The following is a 21,679-nucleotide window of genomic DNA, read 5'->3' as shown; positions in this document are numbered from 1 at the left end:
AATGGACCACAAAAGGACAGCAGGCAGGGGAGCTGCCCGGAGGAAAAAAACATTCCTGGGGGAAGAGAGGGCCTCGGGGCATCGAAGGCCGTGACTAGGCGATCCAGCACACCCGGCGTGGCCGGAGGAACCGAGAGGGCCCTGCCCGGCGCGCAGACCTTCGGGAACTGTAGTAGCCCCGCTGCCCCCGGACCTAGCCGGACTCGGACTGCGCGGCTCCTTCTAGGTATAAATAGCAAGCAGACTCTGGAAGGGTGGGGTCCTTCCAGTGTGGGCGGCGCTTCCAATGACGTCATCGAAGGGCCGCCTCCCTTTCGCCCAAGGTTTTAGGTGCCCATGGATAGCCTGTCAGGCAGCAGGCCGGCAATACAATACGAAGCATTAATACAGCCCCCGCTGCATCAGCTTGGCTGAGCCTCTTATTTTTGATCAGGCGGAACCTTAGGCAGCTACACGCCGTGCCGAGGGGCGGGGCGAGCTAGGGCGGGGCGGGTCCTGGCTGTGCTGCGTCGCGTCGGGGGCCGCACCGGGGAGCGTTTCTCTCTAGCGCCCGAGGCAGCTCTAGCTGGGAGAGCCCTTGGCCCGCTCCACGGGGACCTCTGTGCACGGATGGACCCGCCCGATCGCGGCGGGAAGCGGCCTGGCAGGCGGCGTCCCCGGCGACGTCAACAGGAGCAGCACAGGGCCAAGGCCGCGGGTCCCTGAGGCGTGCGGGCCCACCGGGCCCGGCGGCGGCACCATGATGCCCGGCGAGACCCACTCGGCGGCGCCCGGGGCGGCGGATCTCTCGCGGTGTCAGGGCTGCGCTTCCCTGCAGCAGGTGAGGCGCCTTCCCGGCAGCCGAGGGCGCGGAGGGGCTGGGTGGGCGCCCCCGGAGGCGCGGGGATGGGAGGAAGCTTCCCTGCCCCCTCCCCCATCACCCACCCCGCCCCCGCCCTTCGGTTCTCCCCGGCCCCCGGTTCTCCCTTCTCTTTTGCTGCAGTTGTTTCGGGAGAACGGCTTCCTTTGCTTTATGTGGGATTGGAACTCTGGATGCATATACGAGGATGCGGTGGGGGGAGTGAGCGAGTTCTGGAGGGCCCCCTCCATCCCTAACCCAGCGCAAGGGCTCCCCAGGGCTCACATTTGGGTCGGTGAGTGATAGGATCACGGTTAAGATTTTTTGCTTGTGCTGGCCCGTCTTTAAATGTTTCTTGCCTGGAGGCAGGATCCTGTACGGCGAATGGCATGCAGGTGCTGGAAGTCTAAGGGCTGCGTGGACTGTCCTGTGACAGTGACAGGACTTGCTCGTGTCCGGCTCCAGGTCCAGTGAAGTAGTGGGAATCTGTCCCAAGTTGTTCGTTTCCAGCTAGACCCTCCTAGCTGTCCGATGTCGGGTGGCTTTTTTCGCCTCTTACTACCGGTGTCTTTCATACTAGAGTGGGAGCTGTCCACCTTCACCTACGAAATAGAATTGAAGTCACCCCCGTTTTCTGTGGTGGTGTAGATACGAGGGACGCAAATGGGTTAGATCTGCTCTCATAAGTCAGATATACGTGAGCAAGTAAGACTTTATAAGGTTCTAAGTCTTCGGAAGGAAATAAAGGAGGAGCTGAGATGGTGGTCTTGTCTCTTGGCTGAGGTGGCAGGCAGGGTGTTTTTCGGGAGGTGACATTGGGAGATTTTGATGAGAAGCAGCAGACTAGATGGAATAGGTGTGGGGGGGAGCTTTGTAAACAGAGGGATTAGCAGGTGGAAAGGTTACTGAGGTGAGAAGGAGCACAGTGGGTTTGAGGAGCAGAACATGGTGTGGGCATGGTGCAGAGCGGAGAATTACAGTACTGACGAAATGAGACCGGAAAGGACCGCAGGACTAATAGGCCACTAAGGAAAGTTGTGTGTGTGTGTGTTATTATGACCTGATCTCAGACGTTTTAATTGTTGAGAGCAGGGGAGGGAGAAAAGGGAGTTTCTGCTCTGCCACTCTGGAATAGGAGAACTAATAATAAAATCACTGAATTGAGTTGTATATAAGGCTTTTGCAAGATGGTTTGATTTTTTGCCTGTCAAATCCTGGGAACATGGGTGAAATTACCTTGAATCATTAATAAATTCCATTTATTCTTTGCTTCAGTTTATTCAGGTATTTATTGATTACGTGCTGTTACAGGCAGAGTGATTACAGCAGTGTGGGGAGGGGGCAACGGGAGACAAATACCCTTGCTCTCTTGGAGCTTCCATTCTAGGAGGTGGGGATAGGAGACATTAATCAAGTTACATGAGAAGGTAATAAATACATTGGAGACAAATTAAGCAGAGAAGAGGGGATGACAAGTGGGGGAGGAAGGGACCAATGGCTGGGATAATTAAGGAGTGTTCAGAAGGCCTCACAGGAAAGGTTATACTTGTGTGGGGTTGGGGTAGGGGTGAGAGAATAAGCTCTGTAGATATCTTGGAGAAAACCATCCCAGATACAGTAGTGGTAAAATCTGGTGTGGAGGCCTGACATAGGAGCTTGCTCAGTGTGCTTGAGAATAGCAAGGAGACCAGGTATCTGGGGTAAATGTTGGTGTCTTCATCTGTTTGGGGTTGCTATAACAGTACCAAAAACTGGTTGGCCTTTAAGTAACAAATTTATTTCTCACAATTCTGGTGACTGGGAAGTCTAAGACCAAGGCACAGGCAGATTTGGTGCTGATAAGGTCTGATTCCTGGTTTATGACTGTTTTCTGCCTGTGTCCTTGCATGTCAGAAGGGAGAAGAGATTACTCTGGGGTCTTTTATACTTTTATAAGGACATTATTCTATTCATGAGAGCTTTGCCCTCATGACTTACTCACCTCGCAAAAGCCCCCAAGTCCAAATTCCATCACATTGGGGATTAAATTTCAACATATTAATTTTTTGTGGGACCCAGTCTGTAGCAGTCATGGAATCTGGAATGAAAAGGAGGGCCTGATTATGCCTTGTAGCTATTGAAAGGATTTTTACTTAAACTTTGAAAGAATAGTTTCATTGGAAGCTTTTGTATAGGAAAACAACTGCTGTGAACTATTCTTTGCAGTTGTGGATCTGATCTTCCTTCAGAAATCTGGTCTACCCATAGTCCCAGCTTTATTTATTTATTTATTTATTTATTTATTTATTTTTAAAATATCACCGAAACCAGTTTGGCTCAGTGGATAGAGTGTCGGCCTGCAGACTGAAAGGTCCCAGGTTCGATTCTGGTCAAGGGCATATACCTTGGTTGCAGGCACATCCCTAATAGGAAGTGTGCAGGAGGCAGCTGATGGATGTTTCTCTCTCATTGACGTTTCTAACTCTATCCCTCTCTGTAAAAAATCAATAAAATATATTTTAAAAATATGTTTTTATTGATTTCAGAGGAAGGGAGGGGAGAGAGATAGAAACATCAATTATGAGAATCATCAATTAGCTGCCTTCTGCACACCCCCTACTGGGGATGCAGTCGGCAACCCAGGCATGTGCCTTGATGGAATTGAACTTTGATCTCCTGGTTCATGGGTAGATGCCTAGCTCAACCACTGCAACACATGGCTGTGCAGTAGTCCCCGTCTTGCTTAAATGTAGCAGCTGTATCCTCCTGGAATAGAAACTAGATGTCATTCTTTCTCTCAAACTTGCATCCAGTCTATCAACTAGTTCTGTTGGCTCTGCCTTTGTTATCCGTTCACCTCATTCCCCACTGCCTCCACACTTGTGTGAACCACTATAACCTATGGCCTGAATGTTTTTTCACCAGTCTCCTAAGGAGTCTCCCTCCTTCCTCCCTTGCCACATTGGCATTGTTGGTTCTCAAAACAGCAATAGGAGTAGTTCTGGGTGTCTGCAGACTTTTTCTGTAAGGAACTAGATCATAAATATTTGGGGGTTTGGGTGGTGGGTTTGTTCATGCCTATCAACTCTGCCATTATAGTGTAAAAGTAGCCATAGGCAGTACTAAAGGAATGTGCTGGTGTGTTCCATCAAAATATTTACAAAAACAGGCAAAGAGCCTTAGTTTGCAGGCCTTTTTCCTAGATCTGGATACATCTTTGCATTTGGGTTTTCTGTTGCTTGAAATGCCTTTTTAGGGGAAGAAGGTGATTAGAGTGTCTGGAACAAGTCTTTAATATTGCAAAGTATGAATGGAAAAATGGATTTGTGGCGGATTATACAGGACCTTGAATGGTTACCACCTTAATATTTTGTTCTTATTTCTGTCAGCATTATGGAGTGGTGAAGGGTTTTACATAGTTACCACACAAGAGCAGTGCTTACAGTAAAAATAACAGGTGGTGGTATTCAGGGTGGATAGATGGAGGAGGTGCAACTAATTCTGGTAAATTATTTTACTAATGCATACTAGTGATAACAAAAGCCCAAATTAATTGAAATTTTCTGAGCCTGGGCCTGGAGGAGAGAAAGGTTCTGATTACCAGCAACTGCAGAATGACAAATCTCAAATTAGGGAGTGCTGAGATTTAAAATCAGAAACAGGAGAAAGTGAAACTGAGGCGCCACAGATATGGGGTATATGGGGCTGATGTTTTTCTGGAGTGATGTCAGAACTGGAGAATTTCAACTGTTTTTACATTTGTTGTTTGTGAAGCACAGTGTCTGCAGGGCACTCTAACATATATCCAAGAAAGTAGAGAAGAACCTAGGTTAGATGGGCGCTGGGTTCATTGTAAGAATTTTATTTGGGGAGAGATGGGAATGGAAGAGTATGTTCTGTCACATACCCCCCCTCCCCCCCTCGCCCCCCCTGCCACACACACACACAAAAAAAAAAAAAAACCTTTGAAAACCTTGGTGGCCATTCATGGGAATAGATGCTATCATAAGCACGCTATGAAGAAAAAGTAACTGGTTAATGACAAAGGTGAGCATAGAATGGTGAGAAAAGAAGAAACAGATAAAGATAGTTCAATAGGAAGTGTATAGAAAATCAGTTTTGAAAGCATGAGAATTGAGAACAGGCAGTTGCATTTGTCAGTGAGAGGTCAGTAACCACCTTAGGAAAAATGTTTCTGCATCTTTACTACAGCAAGTTCTGTGTTTCAGTCAAAGTCACGCAAGAGAGAAACTTAAGGTGTTCCATACAGAGAGAAGATAACCCCACTGTGTAGTTTAACACACTGACACTCTGGATCTTTTAGAAAATCTACAGTATATTACAAGCACCTTCCCTGCAGGAGGCATTTGCCGTAGTGCTGTGACTTCATTCTGAGCTGTAATGAGGACTCAAACTGATCTGCCCTAAGTTGAACAGTTGTTTGTTACACTGGGAATCTCATTTCATTTCCTCCCTGTACCTCTTTTTCTTAGTGGCTGAATAGACAGTTCGGAAATGTATAGATGACCACATTTTATGCATCTTTTTTGCTTGTAGTCTCACATATTACCATATCTTTTTTTCTCACCATAACTGATTGTAATGGTTCATGAGAGATCTGTAATTTAATGTCCGTATGGGTTGTCAAACTTTGTTAGTTATAAACCAGTGTGGACCTTACCCTGAAAATATGCACAAGTACAGCAGTCTTAAATTGAGTGGTTTTAAGTCAAGCTGCCATAAGTGTCTATTCTTATGAAGGAGAAGCACCGCGCCCACCTCCCCACCCTCATTTTTTCTTATCAGTTTCATTCATTGCAGAGCCAAAAATTTTAACTCCTGGAGTTCCAGAAGAGAATTTGAAGCCCATGGTTATACTTGTAGCTTCAGAATAGATTTGAGCCTGTAATTTACATAAACTTGTGTTGGACTCTCATTATAATTGTCAATGGTTGAACTTCATAATTTGGAGCTTCACACATATGCCCCCATAGACATTGATTTGTAAATGGTTATATTATAGGGGTGATCACAGAATTATAATTTATTCATTTAGCAAATATTTATTGAGCATCACTGCATCTGTGATGTCATGGTATATTGGGAATACAGTCAGGAACAGAAGAGGCACGGAGCTTGTGTTTTATTTTTTTTTTAATTTTTTTAATTTTTATTTTTTAAATATATTTTATTGATTTTTTACAGAGAGGAAGTGAGAGAGAGAGAGAGAGAGAGAGAAAGAGAGAGAGCTAGAAACGTTGATGAGAGAGAAACATTGACTAGCTGTCTCTTGCACACCCCCTACTGGGGATGTGCCCGAAACCAAGGTACATGCCCTTGACCGGAATCGAACCTGGGACCTTTCAGTCCTCAGACTGATGCTCTACCACTGAGCCAAACCGGTTTCGGCAGAGCTTGTGTTTTAGGTGAAGTTACAGATGAGTGAGAAAGCAACCAGCCTATAAACTTAATGCAGTAAGTACTGTGTTGGATGATGTGCAGGGTATGTTGAGCATCTAGGAGGGACAACTGAAGGCTTTGTAAGGAAGTGAACCTAAATTGGTCTGAAAAATGATTTGTTGTTAATTAAGAGGGAAGAGATGTAAGGAAAATGTTCTGGATAGGAACATTTTATGTGCAGAGGCTTGGATGAGAGGGAGTAGTTTGTGATTGATGAGGCACAAAAAGTCAAAGGTAAGGGCAATGGAAGACCAGGCAGAAAGGATGGGGTGAGAATTCCAAATTCCCAGACTCTAGCCAAGGGCCAGCCTTGCAAGCAGGTTTTTGTAAGGATAGCAGTCTTAGGCCTCATGTGGTGACTCTTGAACACACAATTTGAGGGTGCTCTGGCTAGCTAGTGAGGAGAGAGAGGTCAGGAATGCTGCCAAACATCCAGTGTGCACTGGACTGCTCCCACAACTAAGAATTTTCCCACCCCAAATGATAGTGTTAGAGTAGTACTGATGCACACAATTTACTCTTCGTTAAATTATCTATTTACTGATTTGCTGTGTATCCATAGGTTTTACTTATTTAGTAGTAGTATTTTGTAAACTACCTCAGCCAAGCCAGCTGGCTTGCTCCTTGCCAGGGCTATCCTGCTGCCTGCTACCCTCAGCTTCCGTACTCAGTCACTGTGTTGATTCCACTCCCCCAAGAAGGGAAGGGAAGGGAAGGGAAGAGAAGGTAGGAAGCACAGAGGGGATTTCTTTTTCTCCAGTATTGCATATTCAGTGACATTCAGGAGTAGATTGTATAGATAAAATTAAAACAGTACCCTATGAAAAAGAATGGGGAACAGAAAGTCTGCGTAATGGGTTCCTTTTAGATTTGTTAGTGGCCCAGTGAGTAAATATAAAGCATTGCTTGAGAAACTCACCCAGAGAGCAAAGAAAAACAAAAGATGGCAATTGTGGAAGGAGAGGAGAGAGAACTCAGACTAAATCTTAGCCTTCTAATAGACATCGGAATAAAAATTCAGAAGAGAGCAGGGCTGCTGGGAGAAAAACAGTAATCAAAGAAACCAACCATCTTCACTTTCCCTGGGGAGGAATAGTACCCTGAACCTTGCTTTCTTCCTTGGAGGCAGGATAATAGGGCTCTGCATATACAACTGAGAATAAAAGTGGGTCAGGAAGGGGGTTCCAAGAGCCCTCCACCCAGATTCAGACTGCTCAGTGTTCACAACTCCAAGATTCATTAGTTGGAGACCTTGGCTACACCCAACATCAGTGACATTTGAAACAGATTGAAGAAAATAAAATGTTTTATTAGGCCACTGCTGAATATGACCAACTTTGAACTGCACTCAACCAGGCCTTAGGAAAAAAAAAAATCAGGGACTAGAATGCTGTAGGAAACCAAGAAGTCATGTTCATTTAGTATGTTACATTTTTTCTTATATAATGCTATGTTTTGTGAATTTAGGTTTTTGTTTTTATTAGTTATACATGAACACAGTTTAGAGATACAGCTAGATATATAAGATTTGGTAAGACAGTCACCACTCCCTAATTCCCACTTTCCAAGAGACAGCACTTTTATTTTTTTTTAAATCTTTATTGTTCTGATTATTACAGATTTCCCCCCCCCCCGACACACCCCCCAGCTCTCCTCCACCTGCTTCCTACCCTACTCCAGGCCTTTCCCCCCATCCATTGCCACTGACTTTGTCCATAGGTGTAAGCTCTTTTTTTTTTTTTTTTTTCTTCTTTTTTTTTACAGAGAGGAAGGGAGAGAGATAGAGAGCTAGAAACGTCAATGAGAGAGAAACATTGACCAGCTACCTCTTGCACACCCCCTGCCAGGGATGTTCCCACAACCAATGTACATGCCCCTGACTGGAATTGAACCTGGGACCTTTCAGTCTGCAGACCGATGCTCTACCACTGAGCCAAACCGGTTTCAGCAGGTGTAAGCTCTTTGTCCAATCTCTTCCAGCACCCCCCACAATCCCTTCCCCCCAAGAATTGTCAGTCTGCTCCCTTCCCATGCCCCTGATTCTATTACATTTACCAGTCTGTTATGTTCATCAGGTTTTTTATTCATTTGATTTTTAGGTTCACTTGATATATATGTATTTGTTGTCCATAATTTTTTTATTTTTACCTTTTCCTTCCTCTTCCTCTTCTTAGAGAATACCCTTCAGTATTCTATGTAATACTGGTTTGATGGTGATGAATTCCTTTAGCTTTTTCTTGTCTGTGAAGCTCTTTATCTGACCTTCAATTCTAAATGATAGCTTTGCTGGATAGAGTAATCTTGGTTGTAGGTTCTTGCTATTCATCACTTTGTATATTTCTTGTGACTCTCTCCTGGCCTGCATAGTTTCTGTTGAGAAATCAGCTGTTAGGTGTATGGGTACTCCCTTTTAGGTAACTGTTTTTCTCTTGCTGCTTTTAATATTCTCTATATGTCTTTTGCACTTGGCATTTTAATTATGATGTGTCTTGGTGTGGTTCTCTAAAGATTCCTCTTGTTTGGAGTTCTCTGCACTTCCTGGACTTGTAAGTTTATTTCTTTCACCAGGTGGGGGAAATTTTCTGTCATTATTTCTTCAAATAGGTTTTCAGTATCTTGCTCTCCCTTCTTCTGGCACTCCCATAATTTGGATGTTGGTATGCTTGAGATTGTCCCAGAGGCTCCTTACACTATTTTCATATTTTTGGATTCTTTTTGCTTTTGGCTTTTCCAATTGGGTGTGTTTTGCTTGTTTGTTTGTTTTTGCTTCTTCATATTTCAAATCTTTCACTTGATTCTTGGGATCCTCTAGTCTGCTGTTGGATCTCTGTATATTTTTATTTTAGTCAGTATATGCTTAATTTCTGATTGGTTATTTTTCATATCCTTGAGTGTCTCACTAAATTTCTCAGAGGTTTCTAGAAGATTCTTGAGTAATCTTATAACTGTGGTTTTGAACTCTATATCCAGTATTTTGCTTTCATCCATTTCTTTCATTTGTGACTTGTTTCTTTGTCTCTACATTTTGGCTGCTTCCCTGTGTTTGTTTCTATGTGCTGGGTAGCTGCTAAGTCTCCTTGTGTTGATTGAGTGATCTTGTTTGGTAGGTGTCCTATAGGACCCAATGGCTCAGCCTTGGTAGTCATCTGAAGTGGATACTTTTGGTGCACCCCTTTGTTGGCTATTTGCACAGTCTTGTAGTTAACCCTTGATTGCTGTTGTTATCACTGGGAGGAATTGACCTCCAGGCCAATTGGCTGTGATGACCAGCTGTGTCTACACTGGAAGATCTATTGCACAGGAGACACCCTTATGGAGCAGGACTTGCTTCACTGGGGCTTTGGTGCTCACTGAGTCTGCCCCTTGAGTGTGTGTCTTATGGATGTGAAGAGTTTTAATCCAGTATGGTTTCACTATGACTACTGGATACACTGGCTTTTGGATCTCCAAGGTGGTGCAAGGTCAGCCACTGTCTGGGGCTGCCCAGCAAGAGCAACAGAGACATCTGCAGATTCTTCCTCTTTGTATGGCGTTTGGAAGTGCCCAGACGAGGCCCAGCTGTGAAACAAGGCAGGCTGCTGCTGCTGGGCCTTGCACCTTCTTTTGGAATCTCTGGGGCTCTCTGACCTAGCTGCAGTTTGACAGGTTTTAGGAGGAGAAATAACAGGCCATTCATATGCAAAAGCTGATGTGCACAGCTTGGGTGAGTTGGGGTCTCTGGGAATCAGTCACCAGGGCAGAGCAAACAGCAATGGCTGCCAGTCATCCCCACACTAGAGAGATGCCCAGGTCTCCAAGTCCTGTGCCTCTGTGCAGGAACAATGATCTCTGCGAGCACCCCTGAGAGAAAGCCTCCCTCGTGTTCCTATCCCAATGCCAGACAGTCCAGTTTCTCCCCATATGTGTCTGGGTCCACCAGAGTCTCACCCAGAACTGGAGTTCAGAGCAAGCAGGAGCTTGTATCTCCCTCCTGATTAAAAGAGCAGCACATCCAGGTGCCGGCACTATCTGTGCCTCTGCACCTCTTACCATTCTCATTGTGCTTTCTTCACCTCTCTAGTTGTGGAACTTCTACTCAGCCATCTTTCTATGGTTCTGGGTGTTAGTTGTTGTGCCTTTTAGTTGTAATTTTGATGTGGTTGTGAGAGGCAGCAAGTATAGGTGATTACCTATGCCGCCATCTTGGTTCTCGGAGACAGCACTTTTAATTACTTGCTTAGTGTGTGTTTTATAATGAACTTTCATATTGTTAAAGTAATAGACTACTTACTGTTTTTCTGTTTGGCTACTTACTGTTTTTCATGTTTAGGAATGTCATTTGATTTCTGACTTTGGGAGGTGAGTATTGAGCTCTCTTTCTGCCTTGTACCCCACCATACCTGAGCACCCCTTTTTCACTCTCCCTTACCCCCATCCTCAATGTAGTTATGATTTCAGTTAGTTCACTATGGGAGTTGACCTAACTACATATTATTCATAGCTAAACTTTGGAGTAATTTACAATTACTTTTCCTTTTCTGTGTTTTCTTGTTTCCTCTGGTTAATGATTATATCCTTAATTCAACTTCTTCATCTTAAAATTGTTAAGCAGTGCTTAATTTATACTGGGGGGCTTGGTTATAAACCCTTTGGCTCATCCTATTTAATCCTGATAGCAAGCCAGTATTGTAACCTCCTAGTGTTTATCTCCTCATCTGTGCAGTTAGAAATAGTTTTGAAACAGGGAGAAGTCAAGTAAATTTGCCAAAGGTCACTACGTCAGAAAGTGGAGGAACAGGAATTTGAATCCAGCTATGTGTGACACTAGGTCTGAGGTCTCTGGAATGTTTCTTGCATAGCATAGCACTTTACATTACAGATGGCATCCTGAAGCAAGGTGGGGAAAGTGAGATCAACTAGCAAAGAATTTGAAACAGAATGGAAAAAGAGGAAGAATCACTTTTACTAAAAAATTATAACTTAATTGCATGAGGAAAAGCAACATTCACTTGCATTTCTCTGCCTTTTAAAGCTTACATTCAAGCAGATAATTGTATCATTTTCTTTTTAGGGGAAAAATTTCCTCTTGAGCCTTCAGCTCTAATCTGGTACTCAGCTGCCTTCCTAGTCGCTTTACTTCTGCTTTGTGCTCCACATTGTTCTGTGGGTTTGTCCGTGATTTTGGTGAAGCCTGTTCACATCCTGAGCAAGGAAGGATGCCTGGGGAGTAAGTTTATGAAGACTGCAGATTTGAAAATGTCTATTTTACTGTCCCTATTGATTGCTAGTTTATATAAACTTTTATTTAGAACTAGAGGCCTGGTGCACGAAATTCGTGCACATGGGAGGGGGGGGTCCCTCAGCACAGCCTACACCCTCTCCAATTTGGTACCCTGGTGTGATTGGGCCTAAACAGGCAGTCAGACATCCCTCTCACAGTCCAGGACTGCTGGCTCCCAAATGCTTGCCTGTTTGCCTTCCTGATTTCCCCTAACCGCTTCTGCCTGCCAGCTTGATCACCCCCTAACCACTCCCTGACAGCCTGATTGATGTCTAACTGCTCCCCTGCCAGCCATTTTGCCCCCAACTTCCTTCCTCTGCTAGTCTGGTGTCCCCTAACTGCCCTCCCCTGTAGGGTTGATTGCCCCCAACTTCCCTTCCTTGCAGGCCTGGTCCTTCCCAACTGCCCTCCCCTGCTGGCCATCTTGTGGTGGCCATCTTGTGTCCACATGGGAGCAGGATATTTGACCACATGGGGACAGCCATATTGTGTGTTGGAGTGATGGTTAATCTGCATATTACTTTTTAAAAAATATATATATATTTTTATTGATTTTTTTACAGAGGGGAAGGGAGAGAGATAGAGAGCTAGAAACATCGATGAGAGAGAAACATCGACCAGCTGCTTCCTGCACACCCCCCACCGGGGATGTGCCCGCAACCAAAGTACATGCCCCTGACCGGAATCGAACCTGGGACCCTTCAGTCTGCAGACCGATGCTCTACCACTGAGCCAAACCGGTTTCGGCTGCATATTTTTATTAGATAGGATAGAGGCCTGGTGCATGGGTGGGGGCCAGCTGGTTTGCCTGAAGGGTGTCCCATATCAGGGTGGGGGTGTTCTTGGGGTGTGGGGTGGCCTGGGTGAGGGGCCTGTGATGGTTTGCAGGCCAGGCACGCCCCCCAGCAACCCAAGGGAGGCCCTGGTATCTAGGATTTATTTATCTCCTACAATTGAAACTTTGTAGCCTAGAGTGGAGCCAAGCCTTCTGCTTGCTCAGTGGCAGCAGCCATTTCTGTTGGGATTTATTTATCTTATATAATTGAAACTTTGTAGCCTTAAGCAGAGGCCAAAGCAGGCGAAGGCTGCAGAAGCTTGGCTTCCTCCATTGCTGAAGGAAACCCTAGCCTCCTGCTCTCTCCATCTCTGTAGCTGCCACCGTTTTTGTTGGGATTTATTTATCTTATGTCATTAAAACTTTGTAACCTTAAGCAGAGGCCTGGACTGCCCAGGGCGTGCGGAAAGCTTGGCTTCCTCCATCACCGGGGAAACCCAAGCCTCCTGCTCTCTTTATGGCTGCAGCCATCTTGGTTGAGTTAATCTGCATACTTGCTCCTGATTGGTTTGTGGGCTTGGCTTGTGGGTGTAGTGGAGTGATGATTAATTTGCACATTTAAATAGATAGGGTTAATTTGTTTTCAGAAAATTTTGAAAGGTTGCTTTCTAGGTTTCCAGATTTCTTAACTGCTGTTGAAGTCTGAAGCCATTCTGATTCCACATTCTTTGTATATAACTTGTTTTTGTTTTTGTTTTTGTTTTTTTCTCTCAGGATTCCGATAGACTCTTTGCTTTGTCTCTAATATTCTGAAATTTTATATTGATATGTCATGGTTTGGATCCTATTTGTATCAGTGTGTTGGGCCCCTTCAATTTGGGAACTTCTGGCTTCCTTTCTGGGATCTTTTTCATGAACATTAGTATTTCTTTGATTACCTCTCCATCTTTTCTGTTATTCTCCCTATAGAACTCTTATTGTTGGGCATGTGGACTTCTTACACTGACACTCTCATTGTTTTTCTTTATTCTTTTCCATGTCTATTGTTTGTTTTATTTTGGGGGACAGTTTTTCAACTTTATTATTAAGTCTATAATTTTGCTTTCCTGTTTTTAATTAATTATAACAGTTTTTTGAGATAATTCATATACCATAAAATTAATCCTTTTAATATGCACAATTTAATGGTTTTTAGTATGTTCACAGTTATCTAATCTTGTCACCACTATGAAGAGTGAAATAGATTTATCTACACACCCCTCTATCTCCCCAAGAAACATCTTCAATACAGGATGAGGCAAAAGTAGGTTTACAGTTGTGAGTACATAAAACAGGGTTTATTCTTGTGTTATTATTTTTTATTTTTAATATGAACAACTGTAAACCTACTCTTGTCTTATTGTATATTAGCAGTCATTCCCTGTCTTCCCCCAACCTCCTCCACTTCGTCTACTAATCTACTTCCTGCCTCTGGATTTGCCTATTATGAACAATTTATATGAATGGAATCATACAGCAACTAGCCTTTTGTGACTGGTTATTTTACTTGGCATAATGTTTTCAAGTCTCATCCATGTTGTAGCCTTTGTCATTCATTCCTTTTCTTTGCCAAATGATTGCATGGTATGACTGTATGACATTTTGTTTATCCATTCATCAGTTGATGGACATTGAGTTTATTTTTACTTTCTGGCTAGTTGAATAATACTGCTATAAATAAGAATGTACTAGTTTGGCCTGAACATGTGTTTTTAATTCTCATGGGTATATACCTAGGAGTGTAATTGCTGGATCATACGCTTAACTCTGTTTAACATTTTGAACAATTGCCAAACTATTTTCCACAGCAGCTGCACCATTTCATATTCTACCAGCAATGTATGAGGGCTCCAATTTCTCTATATCCTCTCCAACACTTGTTATTGCCTGTCATTTTGATTTTAGCCATGCTAGTGGGTGTTTATAGTCTTACTTTTTAAGAGCTTTCTAATTTCCAAGATCTCTGATTTTTCTTGTTTTATGAATTTAATATAATTTATCAAATCTTTTTTTTTGTTGAAGTTTTCTTAATTTTTGCTTATTCTAAGTTTCTTTGGCTTATTTTGGTTTCTCATTTTACAAGTTTCTGAGTTTCATTGCAATAGGTGTGGTTAGGCCATTTATTGACTAAATAATATCTTAGGTCAGTACCTTTATCTTCTTTCCAGGCTGGTTAGAGTTCCTCGGGTCCTCAGATAAATTGTTTCAAGTCTCTGCCTAGAGAGCAAAAGGATTGGCCCTTACTATCTGGGAGCTTAATGGGAAGAAGAAGCAGGTGGCAAGTGTGTGTAGGTGTACCTGGTTCTTCTGTTCTTGTTTAGCCCACCTGTTCCAGGTATTCTTGGTGTCCCAGGAAGAGACTTTTTTTCAAAAACAAAGCTCCTGGCTAAGAGGAATTTGATGTCACTGATTCCCAAGCTTGTTGATGTTTTGCAGTGTAAACTAAGTACACCACACTGAAATCAAGTACACACAGTCAGAGCATCTATACAACTAACTACCTTGCTCTTAGAGTTCCATCATTCAGGTTAAAGATTCAGAGAGAGGCAGTGTGGGCTCAGAATCACACTGCATATTTTTATGTGTTATGCATGATAGAAATAATAGATTTACATATTTCTGTGTTTATGTAACAGTAAATAATATGTTTATGTTTTATAATAAACTAGGGACCCAGTGCATGAATTTGTCCACCTTGAAAGGAACTGTGGGCTGTGAGGCTGTGGTGGGCACAGGGGCGGGTCTTGGCCCATCCTCTGCGCCCCCACCTTGCCCCTTCCACCACGGCCCCTTGTTCCTCTGTCTGCTGGCTCCTGCCACTGCTACTCTCGTCGGCCTCGGCATGTACCTGCTGATGGCACAGTGCTATTGGTGCCATCAGTGGGTGCAAGCAGCAGCTGCTGCTCTGATCACCCCTCAGGAGCAGGGGTGGGTGGAGAAGCCCTCTGGTGATTGGGCCTGGCAACTGCCTGTCGCACCTGCTGCCAGCGACGGTCCCGCTTGCACCCACTGCTGATGCCCGGCACTGGTCCCAGTCGCTTAGCGCCATCAGTGGGTGCGAGTGTAACTGCCATCCCCTATTGTGCCTCAGGATCAGGTGGAGATGGAGAAGCCCTGAAGGGTGATCAGATGGAGAAGCCACTGCTCATACCCACTGATGGCGCTGGGCAACCTCAGTGGGTCCGAGCGGGGCCAACACCAACAGCAGTTGCAAGCACTGGGGGAGACTATGGCACACGGGAGTAAATTATTTTCAGTAACCACCAGAGGCTTGTCCTGATGACAATGACCAGCACCCTGCCTTGGTCTGATGCACCTGCTCACCTGCTCCACTATCCCGCCATGGCCGATGCCCGCCATGTTTCCTGCATGCTCCCTGGTGGTTAGCGCATGTCATTGGGATCAGTTGTTCGGTTGTCCCGCCGTTCGATCTATTTGCATATTAAGATTATATCATGCTACCATAAAATTATATTTAAAGTAATTTATATAAAAACAAGTACCTGACTAGTATGTTTTTTTTCTTTCAGAATTTAAATGAATATGTTGAAGCATTAATCACCTTGAAGCAAAAAATTATTAATACAGAGTGAGTATATTCATGTGTTTGGCTGAACTTTATGGACCTGGACAGACAAGCTGAAGTGGAGGTGATTGTTAGACCCCTGAGTCTAAAAGGCGAACTGGAGTTTCTCTTCTGAGGCCTACATGGTGTTGTCGTGATTATAATGAAACTCCTGCCCTCATCATTAATCTTCTGTTATTGGCCTTTACAACAAGGTTCATAGCTTAGGAAGTGACTTTTGCTAAACTGGCAATTTTTTTAAAGCTGTTTTATATCTTCAAAGCCTTCTTGGTTTTAGGAGAGGGTCTCAAATTTCCTCACAGTATTTCATAGCTGTGGTGTGAGATACAATTTTTTTTTTAAATTCTAATGAAGTCACAGAATTTATAGGCTAAGATATTAATTAGATCAAAAGGCTTTTTAAATTAAATCATATATCAATACAGTGTTTTAAGGAATTAAGGTAGTATGTACATGTTTGCATATATATAATTAAACTACTTGTGGGGAAAGAAAGGTGCCTTGCATATTTTGAAACATAGTTTTAACATTATATAAAAATTCTTTTCTTTGTTGCAGTAATTTGTTAACGGAGTACCAGAAGAAATGTGATGATATCCTTTTATTGGCTTTTTTTCTTTGAATTTTTAAATCTATTGTACTTATATATAATTTTTTAAAGAAATGTGAGATTTTCATAATTATCTTTTGGAGAGCACTATTTGCAGACTTAAAGTAGGGAGTATTTCTAACAAGCACAGTAAACAGTTGGTCTTTTACTGTTAATACATGTTTCCTGATAAAGACTGCAGAGCTCTTTATTTTAGAATTTTTTTGTCATTGATTTTGATATTCTTAGGTTTCATAAGCTTTTTAGTGAGTAGGTCTTTTTTTCAGAGAGAAAGGCAGAGGGAGAGAGAGACATCAGTGATGAGAGAGAATCATTGATTGGCTGCTTCCTGTGCTCCCCTAATGGGGATTGAACCTGCAACATGAACATGCGCTTTTTACTGGAAATTGAACCATGACCTGATTCATAGGTTGATGCTCAAACACTGAACTGGACAAAGTAGGTCTTTTTCATTTGTACCAAAGACATGCTATATGTTCTTTAGGCTCAGAAATTATTTGAAGCTGAATATCAGAATATTTGGGCATTTCTGCAAGAAGGGCCCTGTATGGATTTTTAGAATGTTAGGAAACTGACTTGTGTTAATCAGTGTTATGACTTGAAGAGATTAATGAATACCTTGAGCTTATAGTCACCATTTGTTCAACAAGCATGAAGGGCACTTGTGTTATATTTGGCCTCTGGTTAAATAATTTCTTAGCCGAGTGAAATAGTGTGTATAATTGATCCTTTCTCATCTTTTAATGATGGCATTTACCCTGAATTATTTCTTTCCCATAAAATAAAATTTCTCTCATAAAAATACATGTATATTTTCAGGTAGTCACTGAAGTACAGCTTCAGCTTAAATATTGGGACAGATTCTGCTGGTCACCTTTGGCAGTTATTCAAAGTATGCTTCATTCAGTATTATGTCTGACATCCTGGACTGACTTGTTCGTGTTGGTACCATCTTATCGAATTTGTTATTAGAGTGATAAAATCGGGTATAACATTGAAATTTACTTTTCATATCTGGTTTTTTACATTCAAAAATATAAGTCATTGAAATTTCTTGTGCCTATCAGTCTACTTAACTATAAATGTGTATTATTGCAAGAGTAATTTGTTTTCTTATAAAAAGTACAGAGACAGTTATTGCAATAATACTTCTAATTAACTACAGAAAAATAGGTAGGCAATCAATTTCAGTATTAGGAGAGTATGTGTTCATCCTTTTTGGAAGAAATGTTATAACCTTTTTGAGATAATTATACCAGAAAGCAGGAAAATTATTCACTTTTATAAAATTTGCAGAATTTAAAAATTTGTTAGTATAAATTATTAAAAATTGATAAAACTTCATATTATTAATTGAATTTCCACTCATGATATAGTAATCTCCTTCTGTCTCAAACCCACAACCTACATATGTGCCCTGACCAGGAATTGAACCCCCAACCTTTTGTTGTACTAGGATGATTTTCCAACCAACTGAGCCACACTGTACAGGGCTAAATATAGATTAAAAAAACACACATTCGTCCCAAATATGTATTTGCTGTACCTCAAGTATGTAGTAATTTGCTCTATAACTTGAGGTACCACTGTTATAGGGTTTTTATGGTTTTCTTATATAACTTGCTTTCTTACTTTTTTTTGTAATTCTGACCATTTTGTTGTTTATTAGTTCCTCTTTTTAAAGGGAAAAGCAACTTTATTTTAGCAGTTGTTTTTTGAACTTTTCTTGCAAAGACAGCAGTAATTTAAGTTGAAGAAGATATATTAATATTGAGAAGTATATATTCTAATAGAGGAGGATGCAGACTTGTTACAAATAAACATTTGCTATGTGGTATGATTAGGTATGAGATGAAATTTAATTATTTGCTACAATATCTTTATAACATTATTGGCAGCTTGAAATGGAGAATGAAATTATCAAATTGTGTAAATTGTAAAAATGAAGAATTGTAAAAGATTTTATGTTCTCCCTGTCTTTCCTCATTACTCATTGAATATAGTTATGCATAATTTTAGTAAGAACATATTCTTGTTTGATGAAATTATTGGAATTATTCTCTGGATCATTTGAGAAGCGGTGAACAAGTTATTTGGGTGTTCTGATATATATAGGATTTGAAGTATTATCCATCAGTTTCATATTGTCTTTATTCTTAGAATTTAATATTGATCATTTATTTAATCTGATGCCTTTTTAATTTAGAGAAGTGGATATTTTTACTTTTATTTCATGTTATAAATAGGAATAACTCAGTAAAAATCTTCTCACTATGTTATATGCATGTTATATATGAAACTTTATTGTTTTCTCAGAATTATGATCTTTTCTATTTATACACTGCAATGTTATTTTTAAGTGAGTTTTGTCTTCACACAAGTATCAGTAGATAAAATTTTCAGTTTTCCTTAACAAGTTTTACAGCTGCAGTATGCCAGAAGGTAAGCTATCTGTCTTCATATTTGATTTGAGAGAGACATTTCTCAGCCTAGATTTTTAAATGGATGGATTTGAAAAAAGAACCATTTATGTTTGACCCATTATTTAGACTATTGCTTTGATATTCATAATAAAAGAAGATTCATGTTTCCCAAATGAATTTCTTATTAAGGTATTAAATTATGGCCTAGTTTGACTTTTCAATAACTTTTACTGACTATGTTGCCATTGAAATGAAGCTTATTGTCATATAATTATTGTTTTCTATGTGAATTGGACTGTTTAATGGGATTATTTATTTTGTATGTTTGAAACAATTTTAGATGAACTTATGTAAAAATTTAGCAATATTCTAAAATCTGATTACATTTATCACTTAGAATAAGGCAAAAATACATGGTTGTAAACTGAATCACAAAATTGTCTATCATTTAATTTGAATAAATGGTGATGAGTTCAAGATTGGAAGAGCCAACTTACTTGGCAGATTGCCTTTAATGTTTTCTCCAGCAGATTGAGAATCTACTGTATCTGCTTCTCAAGTGGCTTTTAAAATATATATATATTGTATTGATTTTTTACAGAGAGGAAGGGAAAGGGATAGAGAGTTAGAAATATCAGTGAGAGAGAAACATCAGCTGCCTCCTGCACACCCTTGGTACATGCTTCCTGTCCGTAACCAAGGAACATGCCCTTGACCAGAATTGAACCTGGGACCCTTTAGTCCACAAGCTGACGCTCTATCCACTGAGCCAAACTTGTTAGGGCTCAAGTAGCTTTTTTTAATAAAATGTATTTTATTGATTTTTTACAGAGAGGAAGGAAGAGGGATAGAGAGTTAGAAACACCGATGAGAGAGAAACATCGATCAGCTGCCTTTTCCACACCCCTACTTGGTTGCAGGATGTGCCCGCAACCAAGGTACATGCCTTTGACCGGAATCGAACCTGGGACCCATCTGCAGGCCAATGCTCTATCCACTGAGCTAAACCGGTTTCAGCACAAGTAGCTTTTTGATATACTTTTATTAGAAATAGACTATAATGCCAAAGAAATGAAAGCAACGTGAAGGTCATGTTGGTATAAATAGAGAATGTATTTAAAAAGAGAAATTCTTTCATTCATTTTTGTTTCCATTTACAAAATAATCAAAAATCACCAATAGATATATTTAATAATTCACTGTATAATGTTAATGCATTGTCCATTTTCAGGGAGAATAGTACTCTTCATCATCAAGTGGAACAGATGCTTCAAAAAATTTCTCCTCTGCAGAAATGTCAGGAAGAGCTGGGATCTTTAAAAGCTGAGCTAGAAGAGAAAAAGGTACCTGAAATAATTTTCCTCCAAAACTATATCTTCATTTAATTATGAGCTGCTAATTCACAGTAATTGGGATAAGACATTTTATATATTAACAAAGGAATTTAATACTCATCAAAACTCTTAAGTGTGTTAGTATACTTAATGAACATTGAACTAGTTGACTTATGGTTTGATCCTTACAGTGATCATTTGATCTGTAAATCTTTATTAGTTTCTTATGCTTTATGAAATGTTCAGTAGTATTCTTCTAGTTGTGAATTTTTATGGCTTCATGTGTCCTGCATTGATTACCTTTTCACGTAGTTTTTGTTACTTGTTCATTTCTTTTGCTTTAAGTGTAAAATAACATGCAAAAATTTAAACTTAAAAGTAGCAAAATCATATTCTCTATTTCAAGATCAAGTTATAATAAAACAGTTTATTTAAAATAATATAAGCTTGTTTTTCTATATAAATTTTGGTTTACTCTTTATAGGAGTCTTAGAAGAGAATTCCTGGCTTTTCAGATAAGAAATATCTGAAGCTAGTAAAGAGAGGGGATTTGCATAAGACAAGTTATAGACAAGCTGTGATGATTCTTGGCTTCTTTTCCTTTCTTTAAGCTCTTCTTAGTATCGTTGTGCCTATCAGTCTTCAAATTGTGGCATCTTAATAATGCCATGCACCTATCTGAGGTTGTACATACTTAAACAGGGATTAGGTTTTCCTATTTCTGTAGAAATTCTGTTTTACCATACAATAAAAGTTAAAGAAAAACAACCAAGACATTGAATTTTGTCTACCTCTAATCTATCCTATATAATAAAAGGCCAGAGTCCATAAGGTGCGTCATGACCATAATGACTGTTAGACCAGAACCACCACGGCCCCTTACCAGGCTGGCCCTGCCCCCAAGTAAGTGGTTAGAGGTTGGTCAGGTAGGCAGGAAAGTGGTTAGGGGTGATCAGGTAGGCAGATGGCCCCTCACAGGACTGGCCTTGCCCCCCAGCAAGCAGTTAGGGGTGATCAGGCAGGCAAATTGGTTAGGAGCAATCAGATAGGCAGGCAGTAATAGAGGTTAGTGCTGATCAGGCAGGCAGAGGAGTTAGTGGCGATCAGGCTAGCAGGCAGAGTGGTTAGGGGCAGTCAGGCAGGCAGGGGAGCAGTTTGGGGCATCAGGCAGGTAGGCAGAGGGTTAGGGATAATCAGGTAGGCAGGCAGGTAAACAGGAGCCAGTGGTCCTGGATTTGGAGAGGGATGTCCAACTGCCGGTTTAGGCCTGATGCGAATCAGGCCTAAATGAGCATTCTGCCATCCCCCGAGGGTTCCTGGTTGGAGAATGTGCAGGTCAGGTTGAGGGACACCCTCCTACTATGCATGAATTTCT

General features: G+C 41.4%; 1 protein-coding gene across 6 annotated transcripts in view; it reads left to right on the top strand.

The window, feature by feature from the left end:
* Positions 1-493: 493 nt before the first annotated feature.
* ICE1 (interactor of little elongation complex ELL subunit 1) overlaps positions 494-21,679 on the top strand; it is a 60,057-nt gene continuing 38,871 nt past the window's right edge. For 4 of the 6 annotated variants that reach the window (XM_045571699.1, XM_036408781.2, XM_045571698.1 and 1 more), the window contains exons 1-5: positions 495-820; positions 15,882-15,940; positions 16,496-16,530; positions 18,971-18,989; positions 20,202-20,313. In XM_045571699.1, the coding sequence (XP_045427655.1) occupies positions 740-820; positions 15,882-15,940; positions 16,496-16,530; positions 18,971-18,989; positions 20,202-20,313 (306 nt within the window). In that variant the 5' untranslated portion in view covers positions 495-739. Of the gene's footprint in view, positions 821-15,881; positions 15,941-16,495; positions 16,531-18,970; positions 18,990-20,201; positions 20,314-21,679 lie in introns of all 6 variants that reach the window. The other 2 variants (XM_045571700.1, XM_045571701.1) reach the window with 1 other exon arrangement.

The sequence above is a fragment of the Pipistrellus kuhlii genome, unplaced genomic scaffold, assembly GCF_014108245.1.
Source record: "Pipistrellus kuhlii isolate mPipKuh1 unplaced genomic scaffold, mPipKuh1.p scaffold_m20_p_4, whole genome shotgun sequence".
Classification (NCBI taxonomy): domain Eukaryota; kingdom Metazoa; phylum Chordata; class Mammalia; order Chiroptera; family Vespertilionidae; genus Pipistrellus; species Pipistrellus kuhlii.
Note: the sequence above shows the minus strand (reverse complement) of the source record. Positions and strands in the feature narration are given on the sequence as shown.